Source organism: Bubalus kerabau, chromosome 16 (genome assembly GCF_029407905.1).
Source record: "Bubalus kerabau isolate K-KA32 ecotype Philippines breed swamp buffalo chromosome 16, PCC_UOA_SB_1v2, whole genome shotgun sequence".
NCBI lineage: Eukaryota > Metazoa > Chordata > Mammalia > Artiodactyla > Bovidae > Bubalus > Bubalus kerabau.
Genome location: NC_073639.1, coordinates 46,196,687 through 46,218,552, shown reverse-complemented (window position 1 = coordinate 46,218,552; position 21,866 = coordinate 46,196,687). Strand labels below are relative to the sequence as shown.

General features: G+C 38.2%; 1 protein-coding gene across 2 annotated transcripts in view; it reads left to right on the top strand.

Moving 5' to 3' along the window:
* GLRB (glycine receptor beta) overlaps positions 1–21,866 on the top strand; it is an 89,570-nt gene that overhangs the window by 22,944 nt on the left and 44,760 nt on the right. The window contains exons 1-4 of one of the 2 annotated variants that reach the window (XM_055549618.1): positions 11,874–12,167; positions 12,270–12,378; positions 15,156–15,262; positions 16,941–17,008. In XM_055549618.1, the coding sequence (XP_055405593.1) occupies positions 12,293–12,378; positions 15,156–15,262; positions 16,941–17,008 (261 nt within the window). In that variant the 5' untranslated portion in view covers positions 11,874–12,167; positions 12,270–12,292. Of the gene's footprint in view, positions 1–11,873; positions 12,168–12,269; positions 12,379–15,155; positions 15,263–16,940; positions 17,009–21,866 lie in introns of those variants that run through there. The other variant, XM_055549619.1, reaches the window with a different exon arrangement.

Below are 21,866 nucleotides of genomic sequence, written 5' to 3'. Positions count from 1 at the left end.
CCTTATGGCAGAAAGTGAAGAGGAGCTAAAAAGCCTCTAGATGAAAGTGAAAGAGGAGAGTAAAAAAGTTGGCTTAAAGCTCAACATTCAGAAAACGAAGATCACGGCATCTGGTCCCATCACTTCATGGGAAATAGATGGGGAAACAGTGGAAACAGTGTCACACTTTATTTTTCTGGGCTCCAAAATCACTGCAGATGGTGATTGCAGCATGAAATTAAAAGACGCTTACTCCTTGGAAGGAAAATTATGACCAACTTAGATAGCATATTCAAAAGCAGAGACATTACTTTGCCAACAAAGGTCCGTCTAGTCAAGGCTATGGTGTTTCCAGTGGTCATGTATGGATGTAAAAGTTGGACTGTGAAGAAAGCTGAGTGCCGAAGAATTGATGCTTTTGAACTGTGGTGTTGGAGAAGACTCTTGAGAGTCCCATGGACTGCAAGGAGATCCAACCAGTCCATTCTAAAGAAGATCAGTCCTGGGTGTTCATTGGAAGGACTGATGCTAAAGCTGAAACTCCAGCACTTTGGCCACCTCATGTGAAGAGCTGACTAATTGGAAAAGACCCTGATGCTGGGAGGGATTGGGGGCAGGAGGAGAAAGGGACGACAGAGGATGAGTTGCCTGGATGGCATCACCGACTTGATGGACATGAGTTTGAGTAAACTCCGGGAGTTGGTGATGGACAGGGAGGCCTGGCATGCTACGATTCATGGGATCACAGAGTCGGATACGACTGAGAGACTGAACTGAACTGAACTGAACTGATCCAGTGATGATTACTCCGTGAGTCAGGGATTTAGCTCTGTGAGGGCAGTGTATTTGTATGTTGTTTTGCTTGTGCATTTCCAATGTTTAGGAAAATACCTAGCTGCGGCTGGCTCATTGTGTAATGCTACCCATGCTGTGTATGCAGAATTGAAGTTTTATTTAAGTTTGAGTTCTGTGAGGGAGAAATAGCTTCAACTCTTTGAAAATTTACTTTCAAAGAACACCCCCCTCCCCAAAATGTGTCAACAAATATAGACAACTATAGACCAATTGAAAATAACCATGCTTAGTGAATCATTTTGTAACAGTCCTAAAGAGTTAATTTCAAAATCCATTACACTGATATTTTGTTTACCTTTAATGTTCAAAATTGTTTTAAAAATACAATTCAGTGTATTTCGTATATCTTCTAGGTGTTTGTATGATAACTTAATTCTTGGCAGGTAAACAAGAAAAGTGTTCTGGATTGCTATTGTGAAGCTTTTGAGGACAGAACATCTGTCTGACTCAGCTTTCCCTAGGCATGTGATCCTGCCTGTGTCCTCTTCTCCCTTCATCTCTTTCAGAGAAGGGGCTCCCCTTCATCCAGCCAAGGCTAATTCTCTAAACCACGATGTAGATTTCATTGACTCCTGTTTTTTGGGGGGAATCTGAAATTGAATTTAATTTGTTCAAGTTTATCGACTCAACTGCGTCTTTCATCACATACTTGGATTTTGCATCACAGACTAAAGTGAACAAAAATGTCAATGTGTCTCTGAAACCCATACCTGTTTCTACTCACTGGTTCTCCTTTTCCTGAATCAGTGTAGTCAAAGTCTTCTTTGGGGGATGGTTAAAAAAGGTAGATTTATTTTATTAATTTTTGAAGTTGAAGTATTCAGGAAATATATTCAATGATGTTTTGTCCTGCTAATGTTCAGTTTTTATTTCTTCATGGGCCAGATTTTCCTTAGAAGGAAGCCAGAGCTTTAAATTTGGTTTTCAAATATTAGCTATGGAAATAGTTTTAATAATCAGCCATTTGATTAAAAAAAAAAGCAAACTAATAATTTGACTGACTTTTTTCTCTATTAAATTGAGCAGTAACTCAGTTAAAATATATGTATACATGAAGTGTGGATTTTCTTTTGGGGGAAGTTGTTACTGGAAATTTTTTTTTAATTAAAAAAATTCATTGTGGCAAGGACACTTAACATGAGATCTACCCTTTTTAACCAATTCTTATGTCCAATACAGCATGGTTGACTATAGGTAGTTGTACAGGGGATTTGTAGAACTTATTCATCTTGCTTAACTGAAATTTTAAACTCGTTGATGAGTGGCTCCAGTCCCCCCCATGCCCACTCCAGCCAACCCCCATTTTTTCCTTTGTTTATGTGAGTGTCTTTTTTAGATATTTCATACAAGTGCACTCCTGCAGTTTTTGTTCTTCTTTCCCTGGCTTATCTCACTTAGCATCACATCCTCCAAGTCCATCTGTGTTGTTGCATATGGAAGGATTTCCTTTTCAGGGCTGAGCAATATTCCATTGCATGCATAAACTGCCTTCTTAAAAAATGCATTCATCTGTCAATAGACTTTGGGTTGTTTCCACGTGCTGTCCATAGTGCAGAGTGCAGCAAGACTCCAGGGGGTGCAGATATGGGGAGGAGCTGGGGTTTTAGAGCCCAACACTGTGCGCTGACGGGGCAGGAAGAGTGTCACCAGTGCCCTTAGTTCCAGTCCCAGCTTGGTTCCCTGTGGCCCACAGGGAATGGAGTCTGCCGGCCCCTTCATTGTCCTGAGATTGGAGAGCTGGAAGCCTGTCCCTGGGGTGGTACCTGGGTGAGCTGGGGTGCTGGTTACACTCTTTCCCTGTTCTCACTGGTCTGTGTCTGGGAGTGGGTGCTCTTGGGGAGATGGTATCTCCCCTTTTCCTACTGGTGCCATTGGGGCTGGTTAGGTAGAGAAGCCTCTCAGCTAATTTCTGTATTTCTCGCAAAGGAAATGGATCTCTCAGATGCTCTTGAGTCAGTGTGTCCACAGGGGAAGGAGAATACAGAAGTTCTTGTTCTGTTTTCTGAAGTCTCTCCAGTCAAGCTCTTCAGTCCTTATCCCTCCCTGCTCTGACCAATCCACCCACTCCAGTGTGGCTTCTATTTCTCCCTCATCTTGAAATACCTCTCCCTTTTGCTGAATCCTTGGAAAGGTCTTTAGTTCTCATCTTACTGACCTCTCAGCAGCCTTGGTCCTGTGAACCAACCCCTCCATCAAATATTTTTTTTTCCTGGATTTCTGTTGATAACACACCCATGGGTTTCCTCTGTTGACTTAAAAAACAATCTTAACGTTGAGGATTATCTTTTATTTTGGTGCACAAAACTGAGGATGTGAACCTGGGATGCAGCATCTCACATAGCTCTGAGGGATGGCTCCAAAGAGGCAAAGGGGAACCAGGCTATTTAAGAGTTTCTGCAACAAAGATCAGGCAGTCAGAACTTGAAAAATTACTGTTGATTAAGGAAAACCAGATATCTCAAGTTAGGGAATTTAGTGCTTTCTATGTATGGGAGAATACAAGAGTCTGGGCTCACTTAAGTCATTTCATTGATGTGCATCTCAGCTCTCTGGGGCCAGCATCCTGTGATTCTCATACTGAATCCCCTCAGGGTACATAGCTGGGGCAGTTGCAGCAGCTGACGGCTTGATGGTCGCAGCATCCTTTGCTTACTAATGGGGGAGGTGACATTCGTAGACCACACCTCCTTCTTGGGCAGCTCATTCTTTGTTTTAATTGTTGGCTGGTGTTCCTCCATCTGCTCCTTAAGTGTTAGGGTTCCTCATATTACAATCCATGTCTGCTTGTCATGGAGCTAACAAGTGATTTGTCTAACCATTCAGATCATCTGAGAAGCCTTTAAAATCCTGATCCCATGTTGACTCAATCTGAAGGTGGGGTATGGGGCTCAGTACCTGCAGTTTGCTGAGCTCCTCAGGGGGGTTCAGTGCAACCAAGCTTAGAATCACTGGACAAGTTCATTTTATATCAGAATCATCCACATGTGTGTTTGACTCTTATATACATAACTGGTGCATGGCATGTTGTGAATGCCAAGAGCTTTCTTAAATAAAACCTTTTAAAATAACTAAAGTAGAAGAGACATGTAGCATATTGGTAGTTGCATTACTGGTGAAGCTTTGGTTGTTCTTTAAGGAATCTTATTTAGTTTATATCATCAGTTGAATTTTCTCAGAAACAGCCTCTGAGATGAAGATTTCCCTGTAGAAAGAGATTGTTTCTAGAAAAAGACCTCTTGGATCTGAGAGAGGAGGATTCAAACACAGGAACAATGCAGATGAAACTGAGGCTTTAGTTGGTGCCCTGGGAGCTCTGAGACTGGGATGGACTTTCAGAATGGCCGCTAAAGTTAGTAGAAAGGAGCTTGGTGCCTTGGTGTCCCCGCGTCAGAGTCTTCAGAGTTGGGTTGCCTCCAGGGCAAGACATGTCCTGTCAGCTGAAGGCTGTTCCCAGAGTTTTGCAACTCGGAGCTCTGAGCTCTTGGCAGCCTCAGTTCTGCTGGGTGATCTGAGGGGCACAAGGTCACAGCCTTCATCACAGGGCGATTTGGATTGTCACCTGAAGGATCTTATCAGTCACCTCATTTAAACCTTCATTTAAAGTACATGGAATACATGAAGGCTGGAGAGCATAAGTGATTCACCACTGTCACATTGGACTCTCACAGCCTGTCTGACACCAGAACACGCATCCACCCTTAAGGGTTTCTTCAGTGATAGTCGCACGTAACTTTATTATGTGACTGTGGGGCTTCTCATATTACCATTTATATTAAGTCAGACAGGAAATATTTTATATTAATGCTGTGTGTGTGAAAAACTGAGTGAAGATAAGTCCTGTTCCAGTTGTAATTAGTCTCAGAGTCAGAGGCATTTCTATGGATACCGATTTGCTGGGCTAGGTGGAATACGATTTCTGCATAGTATGGAAAATAATTGCACAGGAAACATTTTCTTTGGATTGAGGTTTAATTCGTTGTGTCATGAGGCTTCTATCCAAAGGACCATAGTCTTTGATGGGTTTTGGTAGTTGTCAGTATCCAGTATACAGCACCTCTCAAAGAGGTGTTTCTACTTTGTGAAAAATACTTTTCAAAGAGCCATGGATAAGTAATTGCATACTTTAAGATATGAAAGATTTTAAAATGTTTCCATGGAATTCATCAGTTCCTTAAGCCCAACTGAGGTGATAAAACTATTGTTGAGGAACACTGTTGGTAATTACAATTCTTAGCCAATTATAACACAACACACTTTCCCACCCACATACACATATACCCATAAACACTTTCTTTTCAAATAATATAAACTAATTAAACTGACCTAATGATGGTAGAGGTTATCACTCCCTGTATGCATAAACCTTCAATTCATAGTTTAATCTGGGAAAACCAAATGGAAAATAAATACAAAAGATTTCAAGAGAAATGATAATAAATTACACTATAGTTAGGCAAATAATAAGCAAATTAAAATACTCTATAATAACCCCAAGATTGTCTAGATTCTTAAGATTCTTAAGTAACTACTGACCAAATTTATTAACTGGATATAGAAAGTGTTTATCTATCTTTGTATGTCTATCTGATTATCCAACTGAAAATTATTCCATGTGGATGAAAAATGGAACCTTCTGAGGTGATATGTACAGACTTGTAGCAGCAGTTTATCATGAGCCCCAGCCTTCACATATGATCATAGTGTCAGTTTTCCATGATTTTATACAGAGTTTACAGAGTTATGAAGTAAGAAAGATTTTAGAATAAGAAAGTGTAATTTCCTCTTTTGAATCTTTTAGTTTCTTTCCTGTTCTTTTTTTTAACTTCGCTTTTCTAGAGCTTCTTTAGATTCACAGCAAAATTTAGAGGATGGTACGAGATTTCCCCTGTACCCTGCTCAGCCTCCCACATCATCAACATCCTCCACCAGTTGCTACCTTGGTTACAGTCGATGACCCTGCATGGTAATCACTCAAAGTCCATGGTTTACATGAGGATTCACTCTTGGTGTTGTCCAAGTTCTGTGGATTTTGACAAATGTATAATGATGTTGTCCACCCATTACAGTATCCATTATCATGATGTCATGTGGAGTGTTTTCACTGCCCTAAAAATCCTCTGTGCATCACCTGGTCTTCCTTCCTCCAAACTTCCAACCTCTAGGCAACCACTGGTCTTTCTGCTGTCTCTCATAGTTTTGCCTTTTCCAGAATATTATATAGTTGCAAATGTACAGCCTTTTCATATTGGCTTCTTGGAAATATGCATTTCAGGTTCTTCTTGTACTTTCATGGCTTGACAGTTTATTTTGTTTTAGTGCTGTTCCACTGTCTGGATGTTCAGTGTCCACTGTCTTGACATTTGCCAGTTTGTTTATCCATTCACCTACTGAAGGACATCTTCCAGTTTTTGCAGTGATGAATAAAGCTGCTGCTGTAAACCTTGTGTGCAGGTTTCTGTGTAAATATGTTTTTATCACCTTTGGGTATACACCATCGAGTGCTATTACTGGATCATACTATATGAATAGGTTTTGTTTTGTAAAAACCCACCAAACTGCCTTGCAAAGTGGCTGTACCAGTTTGCTTTCTCACCAGCAATGAATATGTGTTCCTGTTGCTCCATATCCTTGCCAGCATTTGGTATTGTCAGGGCTCTGGATTTTGGCCATTCGAATAGGTGTGCTGTGGTACCTCATTATTGTTTTAGTTTGCGTTTCCTTGGTGATACAGGATGTGGGGCATCTTTTCACAATGCTATTTGTCATCTTGTTCACCTTTGCAGAGGTGTTTATTATTATTATTTACCCCCTCTTCTTTTTTTCTCAAATACACTTTGAAAAAGTTATAATGGCTTTAGACTTGACATTTTTAAATGTCAATTCTAGAATTGACAATTTATAGAAAAATTATCAAAATGATATAGAGTTCCCAATACTCTGTGCCTAGTTTTCTCTCTCAGAGAAGGCTATGGCACCCCACTCCAGTAATCTTGCCTGGGAAACCCCATGGACGGAGGAACCTGGTAGGCTGCAGTCCATGGGGTCTCGAAGAGTCGGACACAGCTGAGCGACTTCACTTTCACTTTTCACTTTCATGCATTGGAGAAGGAAATGGCAACCCACTCCAGTGTTCTTGCCTGGAGAATCCCAGGGACAGGGGAGCCTGGTGGGCTGCCATCTCTGGGGTCGCACAGAGTCGGACACGACTGAAGCGACGCAGCAGCAGCAGCAGCAGTTTTCTCTATTATTAACATGTTATATTAGTTTAGCACATTTTTTTACAATTCAAGAATGAATATTGGTATATTGTCATTAACTAAAATTTATGCTTTATTTATATTTCTTAGTGTTTATTTAATGTCTTTTCTCTGTTCCAGGATCTCATTTAGGTTATAAATTGCATCTAGTCCTCATGTCTCCTTAGGCTAGTTTTGGCTGTGACAGTTTCTCAGACTTTGTTTTTCATGACCATGGCAGCTTTGAGGAATAGTGGTTAGGTAGTTGTAGAACATCCCTCCATGGGGACTTGTCCAATGTTTTTGTCATGGTTATATTGAGGTTATGTGTTCTGCGGAGGAAGAACACACGTTTAGAAATAACATTCTCATCATACTATATTGAAGGTACGCAAAATCAGCATGATTTATCATGGGGTTAACAGGTTAAGTTTAATCACCTGGGTAAAGTTGTATTTGTTAGACTTCACCAGTGTAGAAGTTACTGTTTTTCTTCCTTTCCATCCTGTGGTCTTTGGAAGGATGTCTCTATGCATAGCTCACACCAAGGAGGGATGTGATGCTGCCCCAGTTTGAGCACAGAGATCTATGCCAGTTACTTGGAATTTTGCATGGGAGATTTGTCTTTTCTCTACCATTTATTTATTCAATCAGTCATTTTATTTACATCTTTATGGACTTATGGGTTTTTATTTTGTACTTTGGATTATAACCCAACTTGATTTTCTTTTGTTGCTGAAATCATCCTAGATGTGGCTGTAGGAAGCTCTTTCAGTTTGTTCCTGTGTCTTTTTTGACAAAGTCCCATCAGAGTCTCAAAAAAAAAAAGAAATCTTCCTTTATGTCACTTTAGGTGATGATAACAGCATTAGTTTCCATGAAGAAGGGTTTCTTTTCTTTCTCTCTCTTTTTTTTTTTAGCCATGCTCTATGGCATCCCAGATCTTAGTTCCTCGACCAGGGACCAAACTTGTGTCCCCTGCAGTGGAAGCTCAGAGTCCTAATCACTGGAGTGCCAGGGAGGTCCTGAAGGAGGGTTTCTCAATCTGTGGGGCTCAGTCTGGGAAACCTCAGGATTGCAAACTTTGTGGGCAGTTTTTAAGGAAAGAACATAACTTTTATCAGATTCTCAGCATGTCTGTGGTGCTAAAAAAGAATAAAACAACCACTGCCTTAGAGTAAAAATAATAAAACCTACACATTGTTCAAACGTAACTCTTTCCTTGCTGTCCTGTGCTTGTAGAAAACTCTGCAGCTCCCATCTTGAGATGACCCAAGCTGGAGAGATCCATGCCACACCCAGGTCTGAGAAGATGTGTGATATCATTGCTGCATTGTAACTCACTGGAAAAACAAAATGATCCTATGTCTCAGGTTCCTGGTTTAAGGGAGGACATACAGCCAATATGTCTGTGCACCCCAGTTTTGAAATGCTGCTGTGCAGTGTGGCCGCTAAAGGGTCACGGAAAATAAGAACATTCTGCAGTTAATGGAAAACTGAGCTTCCCTCTTTGGAAACACATTTCTGGATTTTTCCTTTAGTTCTGGAAAACATTACATCATCCAGCTATACAGCCTGGTCCATTCCATGCATATCTTTGCATATTAGTCATGACATCAGTTCAAGTTTAGGCAAGTGAACAAAAGAGGACAGACTGTAAAAAGGCTTTTGGTCTAAGACATTATTTTCTCTAGTCATCTGATCACTTTCCCTGAATAGACTCAATTATTGTCTTAAATTAATATCATATTTCCATGAAATCGATCTTGTTGTATAATAATATCAGAACTGTTGACAGATTGGTTGAAAGAAAATAAAGTGGCATATATATATACTTAATTGGTAAAGATGACTTTAATGTTGTTTTAGAATTGATGAAGCTGGAAAAAAAAAAAAAAAAAGAATTCTGCTTTTTTAGGTAGGGAAAATGCCCTGGATTCATGTATGTGAAAATAAACTACATGAGATTTCACTTAAATTTTTAAATGTCTTTGCATTTCTAATATAAAGAAAGGTGAAGAGTTAATTAAAGATTCTATCCAATTGCTTGCAGCAAAGACACGAAAATATGTACTGACACAAATAAGAATAAAGAAAAAGGTCTATAACATATTTGATATACTCTTGTTTTCATTTCAAGAGATTTTTTTGTCAACCCAAACTGTGCTTTTGTGCTTACTAACAAGTAAGATATTTTAAAGTTTGACTGTGGAGAGAAGTCCAAGCATCTGAAGATGACTACAGGAAAGGGAAGGGAGACCCTGGCAAGTTGTAGAAAGTGTAACTTCAAATTGTCAGGATGAATGATTTTGAAAATTGGTAAGATTAATGTCCTCTATCACATAAAGGAGTATATGGATGGACAGTAATAAAAGATAGATAATACTCCACTTTTATTATGGCAAGTTTGTGAAATGATGGCTAGTAGTAGGGATTACCAGGGTTCATTCTTGACTCTCCCACCTTGGAAAATCTCTGAAGCTTGCTGTGTCCTGGTTTTCATATATACATACCTTATGGCCCCATTTACTCATCTGTTGCTCACTCTCTACCTATCTGTTTTTTCCGCTTTCTTTGCTGAAAAACTATTCTCTGTGTGGTTCATGTCTCTCCTATGTAACCAAGTGAGTGTTTGTGATGATCAGGTGAAATCATGTAATGGACATGGTGGTTGGTTCTCCAGTATTTGTTCTTTACCAGACTATATATCTGAGCCAATCAATGATTGCTTTTTCCTCTTTACTAGTGATTGGTTCAGGAGTGGCCAATGCTGGGAAGCTTCTGAGGAAAAAAAAAAAAAAAAATCCTTTCTCCTAAGAGAATTTCTGAAGAGCAAATGCTCTTCGTATGGAAATGTTGAGCAAAGCTGCTACCCCTATAGTACCCGTGGGCATCCAGAGACTGAAGCTGATGTAGAAAAGCTGGCAGGTGGAGAGTGCCTGGGGTATTATGTATTTATTGCTACATGAGTGTAGGGAATTACAAAACCATAGAAGCCATGGTTCCCTCAAGAATCAGTCAGTACATTCAGTATAATTAGTAATATACACATAGATATGAAAAAAGCTATCAAAAATTCAGTCAGTTCAGTTGCTCAATCTTGTCCTACCCTTTGAATCCCATGGACTGCAGCATGCCAGGCTTCCCTGTTCATCACCAACACCCAGAGCTTGCTCAAACTCATGTCCATCGAGTCGGTGATGCCTTCCAACCATCTCATCCTCTGCCATCCCCTTCTCCTCCTGCCTTCAGTCTTTCCCAGCATCAGGGTCTTTTCCAATGAGTGAGTTCTTCGCATCAGGTTGCCAGAGTATTGGAGCTGCAGCTTCAGCATCAGTCCTTCCAGTGAATATTCAGTACTGATTTCTTTTAGGATGGACTGGTTGGATCTCCTTGCAGTCCAAGGGACTCTCAAGAGTCCTCTCCAACACCACAGTTCAAAAGCATCAATTCTTTGGTGCTCAGCTTTATTTATGGTCCAACTCTTACATCTATACATGACTCTGGAAAAACCATAGCTTTGACTAGACAGACCTTTGTTGGCAAAGTAATGTCTCGCTTTTTAATATGCTGTCTAGGTTTATCATAGCTTTTCTTCCAAGGAGCAAGTGTCTTTTAATTTCATGGCTGCAGTCACCATCTGTAGTGATTTTGGAGCCCAAAACAATAAAGTCTCTCACTGTTTACATTGTTTTATCATTATTTGCCATGAAGTGATGGGACCAGATACCATGATCTTAGTTTTTTGAATGTTGAGTTTTAAGCCAGCGTTTTCACTCTCCTCTTTCACTTTCATCAACAGGCTCTTAAGTTCCTCTTCACTTTCTGCCATAAGGGTGGTGTCATCTGCATATCTGAGGTTATTGATATTTCTTCTGGCAATCTTGATTCTAGCTTGTGCTTCATCCTGCCTGGCATTTTGCATGATGTACTCTGCCTTTAAGTTAAATAAGTGGGATGACAATATACATCCTTGACATACTCCTTCCCAATTTGGAAGCAGTCCATTGTTCCATGTCCAGTTCTAAATGTTGCTTCTTGACCTGCATACAGATTTCTCAGGAGGCAGGTAAGATGGTCTGGTATTCATATCTTTTAAAGAATTTTCCAGTTTGTTGTGATCCATACAGTCAAAGGCTTTGGTGTAGTCAGTAAAGCAGAAGTAGATGTTTTTCTGGAACTCTGTTGCTTTCTCTATGATCCAGTGGATATTGGCCCAAGAGTATATTTTTCAGTTTGAGTTTATTAGAGTAAACCAGTATAATTGAAGCATCATTTTAGAGGGGCAGTATTAAAGAATAGTGTAGATTAGTTCAACGATGAGTAGGAATTATGATTTTCCACTAAGAGAGGCTGACAATCGGGAGAAAAATAAAATCTGGTAGTGAGTTGGAAGGCTAGAAGATAAGTTTGGGTAACTTGACTTACACCTGTAAGGGAGAAAAGGTTTCTTTTTCTTCCCTACACCATCCTCAGTAGCTGGGTCTGTGAAGTAGTCTGACAATAGTCATGCTAACAGAATAAAAGGTATGCACATTTATTAATTTTTAATGTTATGTGCATATGGGCCAGCATCAGAGAAAAACAAAATTGAATATGGGAGAGAGTGGTGAGTTTTGGGAATTTATATATCATCTTGAAAGGGGGAGGGGAGGAGAATGTGGGCCTCCAGAGGGAGTGGATGACTTTTAGAAAAGATGACTGGTCTGGAGAAGAAGAGATGAAAGAGGTGTGATGTTTGTGACTCAGTTTTCTTGGGTGTGGATCAAGTGTTGGTGTCCTCTCCTGTGATGAGTCATCTTACCCAGTTGATGAAAACTCTGGGGAGGGGATTGAAGACAAGAGGGTTCCTTTTGGAGAAACTCTTTCTCTGTTTTTTTGGGGGTTTTTTGAACTTTTAATTTTATATTGGGGTATATTCTTGCCTGGAGAATCCCATGAACAGAGGAGCCTGGTAGGCTGCAGTCCATGGGGTCGCGAAGAGTCGAACACGACTGAGCGACTTCATTTTCACTTTATACTTTCATGCATTGGAGAAGGAAATGGCAACCAACTCCAGTGTTCTTGCCTGGAGAATCCCAGGGACAGCGGGGCCTGGTGGGCTGCCATCTATGGGGTCACACTGAGTCGGACACGATGGAAGCGACTTAGCAGCAGCAGCAGCAGCATAGCTGATTAACAATATTGTCATGGTTTCAGGTGAACAGTGAAGGGACTCAGCCATGCATCTACATGTATCCATTCTTCTCCAAACTCCCTTCCCATCCAGGCTGCCACATAGCATTGAAAGAGTTCCACGTGCTATACAGTAGGTTCTTGTTGGTTATTCATTTTAAATATAGCAGTGTGACAGACTGTAGTCAGATAAGAAGAATTTAGAGAAATTCTTCTGCCCCTCTGTTTGCTTTTCTTCGAGTGCTTTCGGTTCAAAATAATTTTTATGCTAAAGAGGTATAGATTGTGGGGTGTCGTATTCTTCCTCCCTTCACAGCTGGGAAAAAAATCAGGCTGAACAGTTCTCTACCACAAAAATTATTGTGAGACTTGGCTGGTATTTAGGACTCTACACTTCCAATGCAGGGGGCACGGATATGATCCCTGCTTGGGGGACTAATCCTCTATGGCATGGCTAAAAAAATAAATAGATAAATTATTATTAATTGGTTTTATGATGTCTGGTTCTTGCATTACTTAGAAGACACAGACTTTTGAAGGATTTTACATTGAGAGATAATAATAACAGTTCTTAATTGATCCTATTCAAGTGTAGTTTGTAATCCATCAATTCTATCTTCCTTCCTTGAATGAGAAAACCTGTAGATGAGTTTGGACACTAATTTGCATCCTAATATCCAATTTTCCGAAATAGGCTCATTTTCTTTGAAGTTTTCTACCTTTTGCTTAGGAATGACAGTTGGCTCTAAGAAGGTTACAATTTCCCTTGCAATGAAATGGAAAAATCTCATTACCAGTCCCCAAAACCTGCAACTAGGTAGGATATGAGAGCTGATAAGGTCAAGAGATACAACTTAAATCTACTTAATCTCCTGCACTTTGGGGAGATTTGAATAATTGGTTTTCACTTTATTTCTCCAATGTTTTGGATTCTTTCTGATAGCTACTTGAAAAGTTTGTCTGTATCAACTCATGGTATTTTTAGATTTTTTTTTTGAATGCTAGTTAATGTCATATTTCACCTATAGTGGTTGTATATTATCAGCACATAGTAGCATAATTAACAAAGAACAAAATAGCCTGATACATCAGAGCTGGGATCTCAAAGCAAGTGTATTACATTATTTGCTTCCTATAAATTAATGTTATTTATGAAATTGATACTTTTACCATCTCAATGGGGTTTCCCAGGTGGCTCAGTGGTTAAAGAATCTGCCTGCAATTCAGGAGACGTAGGTTCAGTCCTTGGGTCAGGAAGATACCTTGGAGGAGGACAGGGCAACCCACTCCAATATTCTTGCCTGGAGAATTCCACAGACAGAGGAGCCTGGTGGGCTACAATGCATGGAGTTGCAAAAGAGTCAGACAGGACTGAAGAGACTGAGCACACAGGAGCACATCATATTGATACAGAATAGACAGTGCTGGATGCTCAAGTGTAGTTTTAATCTTCCTTGTGATTTTCATGGATATTATTTTTGGACTGTGGTGTTGGAGAAGACTCTTGAGAGTCCCTTGGACTGCAAGGAGATCCAACCAGTCAATCCTAAAGGAAAGCAGTCCTGAATATTCACTGGAAGGACTGATGCTGAAGTTGAAACACCAATCCTTTGGCCACTTGATGCAAAGAATGGACTCATTTGAAAAGAACCTGATGCTGGGAAAGACTGAAGGCAGGAGAAGGAGACAACAGAGGATGAGATGGTTGGATGGCATTAGCGACTCAATAGACATGAGTTTGAGTAAATGGGAGTTGGCAATGTACAGGGAGGCCTGGAGTACTGCAATTTATGGAGTCGAAAAGAGACATGATTGAGCAACTGAACTGAACTGAACTGATTTTTGGACTGGGAAAATGATTATATGATAAGATTTTATTGGTGGTAATAGATCCCAAACAAACAGTAAACAACAGAACAGTTTTCAGAGACCTCCAAGGAAGAGTTTAAGTGCTCCCAAGCAACTACCAATTTAGTCAAAATTCATTGTTCAAAGTTAATTACAATAGAAAAATATGGCAGTTTTTCTCTTTCTGATAGTTGATAGCAAATATGTATATATTGAATAAAAGAAAAAAGCAGCTGTATCTCAGACCTCTATACTTTCCTTTATTTAATTGGTCTGATAGTAAAGGACCTGCTTTTACCAATCCAGAGTTAATGGCTTCCCTGATGACTCAGTGGTAAAGAACCCGCCTGCCAATGCATGAGACTAGGGTTTGATCGCTGGGTCCGAAAGATCCCCTGGAGTAGGAAATGGCAACCCACTCCAGTATTCTTGACTGGAAAATCCCATGGACACAGGAGCCTGGCAGGCTGCAGTCCATGGAATCGCAAAAGTGTCGAACACGACTTACGAACTAAACAACAGCGAACTCCACAGAGAGCATTCATTGTGTGTTTCTTACACAGTATCATTTTACAAGTGTCATATGACTTTTATAAATTTTGTAAATTCTTGGACTGTCTCTTTGTCCATATCATCTTGTAGTCTTCACATACTTTTTTGCTTAGATAGAAGGCTAATATATTATTCAAAAACTATCTATCTCTTTTTTCTCTTAACTCCTTGTCTGCCCTTCTTTTGTGCTTGTCTAGATTTTGATTGCATACTGCTTCAGGACAAGTAAGAGGTCTGCCTAACTTTATTTAAAAGAAAGAAACATGGATTATTTGCGGCAGTGTTTTATTCATTTGTTAAAATTAAATGCTGGATTACTTTTCTGTTTAATTTTTTTTTTTAATGACAGATATCTTTTGGGCTTCTGATAATATCTATTACTTTTCACTTCTATTTGGAAAAGACATGCTATATATTTGTTTCAAAAAGCAAAGTCTTTAATGAAAATCACCCATGCCTGTTGCTTGCTGTTTCTGAATACATACCAGGGTTTTGTTTTTTCTCTCATAGGCAACAGTCAGCAGAGGACCTAGCCCGAGTACCCGCCAACTCCACCAGCAATATCTTGAACAGGCTGCTGGTCAGTTATGATCCCAGGATAAGACCAAATTTCAAAGGTTTGTCTCTCCCCCGTCAATATCTCCATTCTTTGCAGTTTAAAACCTAATTTTATCTGTGTAAAATCATTTATTTCAGATATTCAAAACAGTAATAACTGTTCTGTAATGTTCTTATGTCTGAGCAATTAAATGCAAAAAATGTTTAAAGATAAGCAAAACATTACTTGTAATAGTTGTATATGGTTCTAGGGCTTAAAAGAAAAACGTATATTGTGAATTAATAGGCTAACCCATATGATGGGTTTTCTATGGTGAATTAATAGACTAACCCATGTGATGGGTTTTCTAAGTATTTTGTATTCTTAACCTTAATAATTTAAATTTAGACTCTGGCTCTCATTCAGACACCAAAGTTCTACTTTGTAGGAGAACAGCCATATACTCATTTCCGAATAGAGAAAGCTCTGAGAAGCATTTAAATTATTTTTTTACTCTTTATTAGTTTTTTACATTGATTTAAAAAAAAATCCCTCTATGCTTTGGCTGAAAAAAAAAGCCATATGGTTTTTAAAAACATGTTAACTTTGTGAATAAATGTGACTATATTTTTATTTCAATAAAATATTACCACCTATCACACCATTTAAAAACCAAAACTGTACTTGCAGTAAAAGTTGTGAGAAGATTGTATATGTTTGCTTGCCTTCCTTTCTCCCTTCCCTCCTTTCTTTCTTTGTTACTTTCCCTCTTTCTTTCTTCCTCTTGATGAGTTAGATATATGAATATATCTCTGGAAAACTGCCATCTTTGTTGCTGGCTAAGGACAGGTATTAATGTAGATTGCATTAACATTAGGAGGCTTGATTTTTTTTTTTTCCCTTTACAAGGAAAAAAAAAAAAAAGTAAAGCCTGCAGCTGCTTCTAGTCAACTGAAGTTATACAACGATGTTGTAAAAACAGAGTTTTTTGTTCATTACCAGAACCTACTCTGTTACTTTCAACAGCACCATGGTCTGGGTTGTCACATGTCTACCATGTATTGATTCGACACCTGTTTTTCATCAGTCAGAGGTTATGTGGCCAAAAGGCTAACTTCACATTTTCCCTTTGTTAGCCCAAGCAGCAACCCACAATGAGTGAAAAAAAAAAAAAAAAAAAGAAAGCAAGAAAGAAATTGGCAACATTATACCTTAGTTCTCACTCTATGAACTCTAAAATTATTTTCCAACAGGTCAGGCAAAAATCTTTATAACAATTCTGTTGTATGTCTGATTAAGTTTACATTTTCATGGATTAAAAATCAAAATATAGTAATTGTTGTATTCTGCTTGCCATTTAAGGTAAAAAATTTGAAACACTATAAAATGCAAAACATAAATCATATTTTTAAATGATGTTTTTAAAAAATAATTTACAATATCTTAAATGCATCAGCTCAATTGAAAACTTTTTAAGGTAAATGTATTTTCCCAGAGTCCCTACAATTTAAGAGAGAAATATTTCTGAATAAATAATGCTATGAAGAACAACATAACTCATTTTTTGTTTGTGTGTTGATCCCTATTTAGAAGAATAAGTTAATAGCAATTGTGAACATGTATCTTGAAACCATAGGTTTATACATCTGTGTGGATTGGAAAAAATATAGCAATCAACTGCATAAACCATAAAAATATGAAGATTCTGACCAAGGTTTTTACAGCCACTAAACTATATCCTTCATTTTTATTGACAGGCATTCCTGTTGATGTAGTAGTCAACATTTTTATCAACAGTTTTGGATCTATTCAAGAGACAACAATGGTAAGATTAAAATTCATTTAATATTTTTAGTTATGAATAGTTTAACTGGAAAATATTAGAAGAAATTATAACTGAAAAATAAGGAGTAATTCTCAGGGAAAAAAAAAATGCATGCTCTCTCCTAGTATAAATATTCAAATTTCAGGGTTTTGTTGAATTAGTGATTTCAATGCCTTTGTATTTTTGCAGTTCACATTTAGTCTTTATACTGCATTGAAACTTACAGAATTGGGAGAATTAACATTTCACTCTGAACAACTAAGTGGATGCCACCTAGGAAAGGGATTTGTGCAATTAATATTCTGGTGCAACATTATTTCCTAATACACTTATGTGTATGAGCATTAAAAAAATTTGTGTTCATAGTTTTTTTTTTTTTCTTCTAGTCTCCTGAGGATAATCTTTGTTTTCTCTCTTGTACTAATTTTGTGATGTGTGAAGCAGAGAATTGTAAAAAGCAAATTTGATTTTCCTAAAGTAGAGCAACAGAGCTCCCTGAAACGTTTATGTTATATAAAGAAAGAACAAGGAAAGGCCCAGGAAGAAAAGGAAGAACAGGAAAGAGAGGCTTGGGGTGGGGCTGCCGACCGGCGTGAGTTGGGTGTTAGGGACAAAGAAGCCTATGAAGGATGATTTGTGGATTCCTTGAGTGACATGTGGTTCAGTTACCCTTCAGCTTCTCAAAGACATTCAGGAAAGTCCACTTGCTTATTAATGTTTTAAAATATTAATATTATACCCTTTCTGAAAAACCACATGCTGAAATGGTATTTCAGGTGGGAGGAAGAAGGCTTAAAAGTTTTGTTTTGAGCATCATTTTTTGAGATACTTATATGTTTCTTAAGTAATAATATGAGGTGTGGATTAAAAGCTTAATAGGAATGATTACAACACAGTGTAGCTTTTCAGGGAATATCTCAGACCAGAAAAAGAATGTATTCCTGTATTCCTAGGAGCATCATAGCATGTTATAAAATTGTATGTTACATTTAAATTATGACACATTTTTATATTAATTAATATCATAGTAAAATATATTGTGATGAGAATGTTATTTATTTTTCATAGAAGCATGTCTTTAACTCTGAATACTTAATTTTTTTAGAGAGTGTGTAGTTTGAATAATTAGTTATTTTGAAATCAAGTCCAAAATTCACTCCAGTGACTTTTAGTTAACCTAAATGGCTGTATATCTAGTATATTATAGATCAAGAAAGCTCTTAAACAATGTACAGACAAGTATGTATCACTGAGGAGACAAGAGTTGCATTCATCATTTGAAAATATGACTAGTTTAAGCAATTCCGACAAGAAGAGTGAGAAATGTAATTTTCTCAAGGTGAAACGTCTGGGAAATTTATTTGGTATCTGTGCTTTTCGCTGTACCCTGTTTTATCTTTCATGACACCACTATGCTGCTGCTGCTAAGTCGCTTCAGTCGTGTCCGACTCTGTGTGACCCCAAAGATGGCAGCCCACCAGGCTCTATACTACCCCTAAAACACCATGATTGAGGTGTTACATCCTGTTGGAAACATCCCCAGTACTATCCTGCATTTTAGGACAGCTAATACAGTTTTTTTTTTTTCTCATTTGCACAAGAGCAACACATGTGTCCTAGCTCATTAAGTACCATTAATGTATCTATTCTTTAATAAATATTGAATGCCTTCCAGTTAACAGACACTGTACTTCTTTTGGTCCCATCAGTCCATCATTGACTGTATCAAGCTGAAAATACCTGGGGTAAAGGGCTGACAGAAAAGGGGTAGGAACTTTCTCACAGGTTATTTGAGGATCATAATAAAATAGTGCATGGTTTCTCAATATGATCTTGTCTCATCCTTCTGCTCACTCTTCACAATAGCGAACCCCGAGCACCGATGCTGCGGCCGGATTCCATCAGTTTTCAGCCTGCACTCTTACCTCTGACCTCCATCTCTTGTCTGAGCAGAGCCTCTGACTCTGAGCTACACTCACTCACTCTCTGCCCCCTTTTCCATCCACGTCTTTCATCTCTATCATTTGTTTGTTTGTTAAACTGATCGATTCTTGACTGTAATTCAACTCTTTTTGTGTGTTTTAATTTTGTTCTCTGATGGAGTATTAATCTCTCAAAGTCAGAAACAGTGCATTCTGCTTCTTCATTTTCCATAAAATACAGAAGACAGTAGGTCCTCAATGAGTGAGCCCATAAATGATGTCATATTATTAACTAATATTGATTAAATAAATTAATACATTCTGCTTTGGCCTAGCAAAAAGTGAGCCCAGGTCACCATAAAAGTATTAGCAGAGCAAACTTTAAAAAAACAGACTCATGTTGAATGTATGCATGCGTATGTGCTAAGTTGCTTCAGTCGTGTCCAACTCTTTGCAACTCCATGGACTGCAGCCCCCCAGGCTCCTCTGTCCATGTCCTCCTCCAGGGGATCTTCCTGACCCAGGAATTGAACCCGAGTCTCTTACATCTACTGCATTGGCAGGTGGGTTCTTTCTACTAGTGCCACCTGGGAAGCCCATGTTGAATTTATAGATTAAATAACAGAGTAAAGAATGCTATTACAGTAGAGTGTTAGTTTTGTCAATTTAGAGACCTTTATGCAGAGGAGCCAAATTATTTATATTTGCTATTTCTTTAGATGAAATAACCTATCTTTCCCTTTGTGTTGTGCAGATATAGCCTAAAGGTTCAGAATTGAAACCATGCTCATCAAATAGACTTAAATAGTCTACTTTATTGTAATGATTATTTTTTGGTTTTGGCAATGTTTATTTCATACTTCTAAGACAGTTTTTACAGATGTCTCTTTCAGGGCTGTGATATTTTATAGATTTGCTCACTTTTTCCAAAAAACAAACTCTTTAATACCTTGTTGTGTAATAGTTAGGAAAGGTACAAGCTATTATCTGTATAGAGATAACACTATATGTCTTCTAAGGGGAAAACTGTGTCTAAGACAAAGCTTGTTCTTCATGACTTGTTACAAATACCAATCGGAAATAGTAACGATGACTCAGGAGGGTAAGAGGATACACAGGTGTGGAGAGCAGTTATATTATAAGTGGGTATTTCTTTCTTTTTCCTTCCAGTCACAAAGAGTAGGTGTATTTACTTTTCAGCTTTGCTGAGGTATAACTGACAGGTGAAATTGTAAGTTAAAACGTGTGTGATGATTTGATATGTTTCTACATTGTGAAAGGATTTCCCCCATCATGGTAATTAACACATCCATCATCTCGTGTATATGTATTTTTTCTCTTATAAGAACATTTAAGTTCTGTTCTCTTAGCAAATCTCAAGTACACAGTAGTGTTAACAACTATGGTCACCATGTTACACCCTAGATCCTCAAACCTTATTCATCTTATAACTGTACGTTTACACCTTTTACCAACCTCTCCCTCTTTCCCATAGTCCAAATTCTTGGCAGTCACTTTTCAACTCTCCATTTCTATGGATTTGACTCTTTTTTTTTTTTTTAAGATTCGACATATAAGTGATACCATGGCGTATTTGTCTTTCTCTGTCTGGTTTATTTTACTTAGCATGATGCTCTTCAGGTTCATCCATGTTGTTGTAAATGATAGTATTTTCCTTCTTTTCTTAAGGCTGAATAATGTTCTACTTTATATGTATGTGTGTATGTGTGTGTGTGTGTACCGCATTTTCCTCATCCATTCATTCATTGATGGGTGCCTAGGTTGTTTCCATACTCTAGCTGTTGTAAATAATACTGCAGTGAGCATGGAAATGCAAGCATCTCTTCTAGATGTCTTGTTTCCTTTGGGCATATACCCAGAAGTGAGATTGCTGGATCTTATGATAGTTCTATTTTTAGTTTCTTGAAGAATCTCCATACTGTTTTCCATAGTAGCTTTACTGGTTTGAATTTCCACTAATAGTGTACAATCTCTTCACATTCTAAACAGAATTGTTACTGCTTGTCATTAAAAAAAAAAAATTAATGTCGTATAGTTGATTTACAAAGTTCTGTTAGATCTCATCTTTTTTTGGTAATAGCAAGGAACATATTTCTTAAAAAAAACAAAAGAAAATAACAAATGATACCCCCAGAACAAGAGGCTGGAAAAGTAGAGAGACTTAAATTTGTCTAAATACAGAATATATGTTCATGGAAATAGTATGCTGAACAATGTGATATCAGAGAGGCTTGTGCTTGAATCTTTTGTGTACTTGATGTGTTACACCCTAAAATGAGTGGAAAAATTACAGAAATTAAGGAACAATATTTTTTCTGGCATCACAACCCTAAAGGGACATTGACTGTAGGGTTGTGATGCATCTGCAAGTTAATGTCATATTTTACAGTAGAATCTCATCCTAAAGAAAATGAACCATTTGTTAGTAACTCTATTGTACAGTTGAGGTTTTGTTTATTAATATCCCCTTAGAAATTTCCCTACAAAGGTCTGCTGAAATAAAGGAAGTCCTAAAATTTGGAAGCTTCAATATTGGCCAGAGCTTTCCTCTGCAGTTCAGGTCTTTCTACTCTAACTCCAGAGCCTGGTTGTGGATGCAGCATTAGGAGCTGCAGACAGAGGGGGAGCAACTTTTGAAGGAAGGGGGCAGCCCTTTTCCCCAGTGTATTAAGTTCATTATCTAACAAAGAATGCATTGAAGCAATGAGCATTAACACTATAAGGATACTTTAGCCAATTCTGTTTGCAAAACATTTCCTTCCTGCTTATTTGTCTTTTAATTCAGATGCTAAATGTCAATGGCTAACCAGAAAGCAATCTTACATTTATTCACAATCTGTAACTGTGTAGTGGAAGAAAAATCACAGCCATATAAATATTCCTGAAACTCTCCAACCTCCAGGGCTATGTGCTCC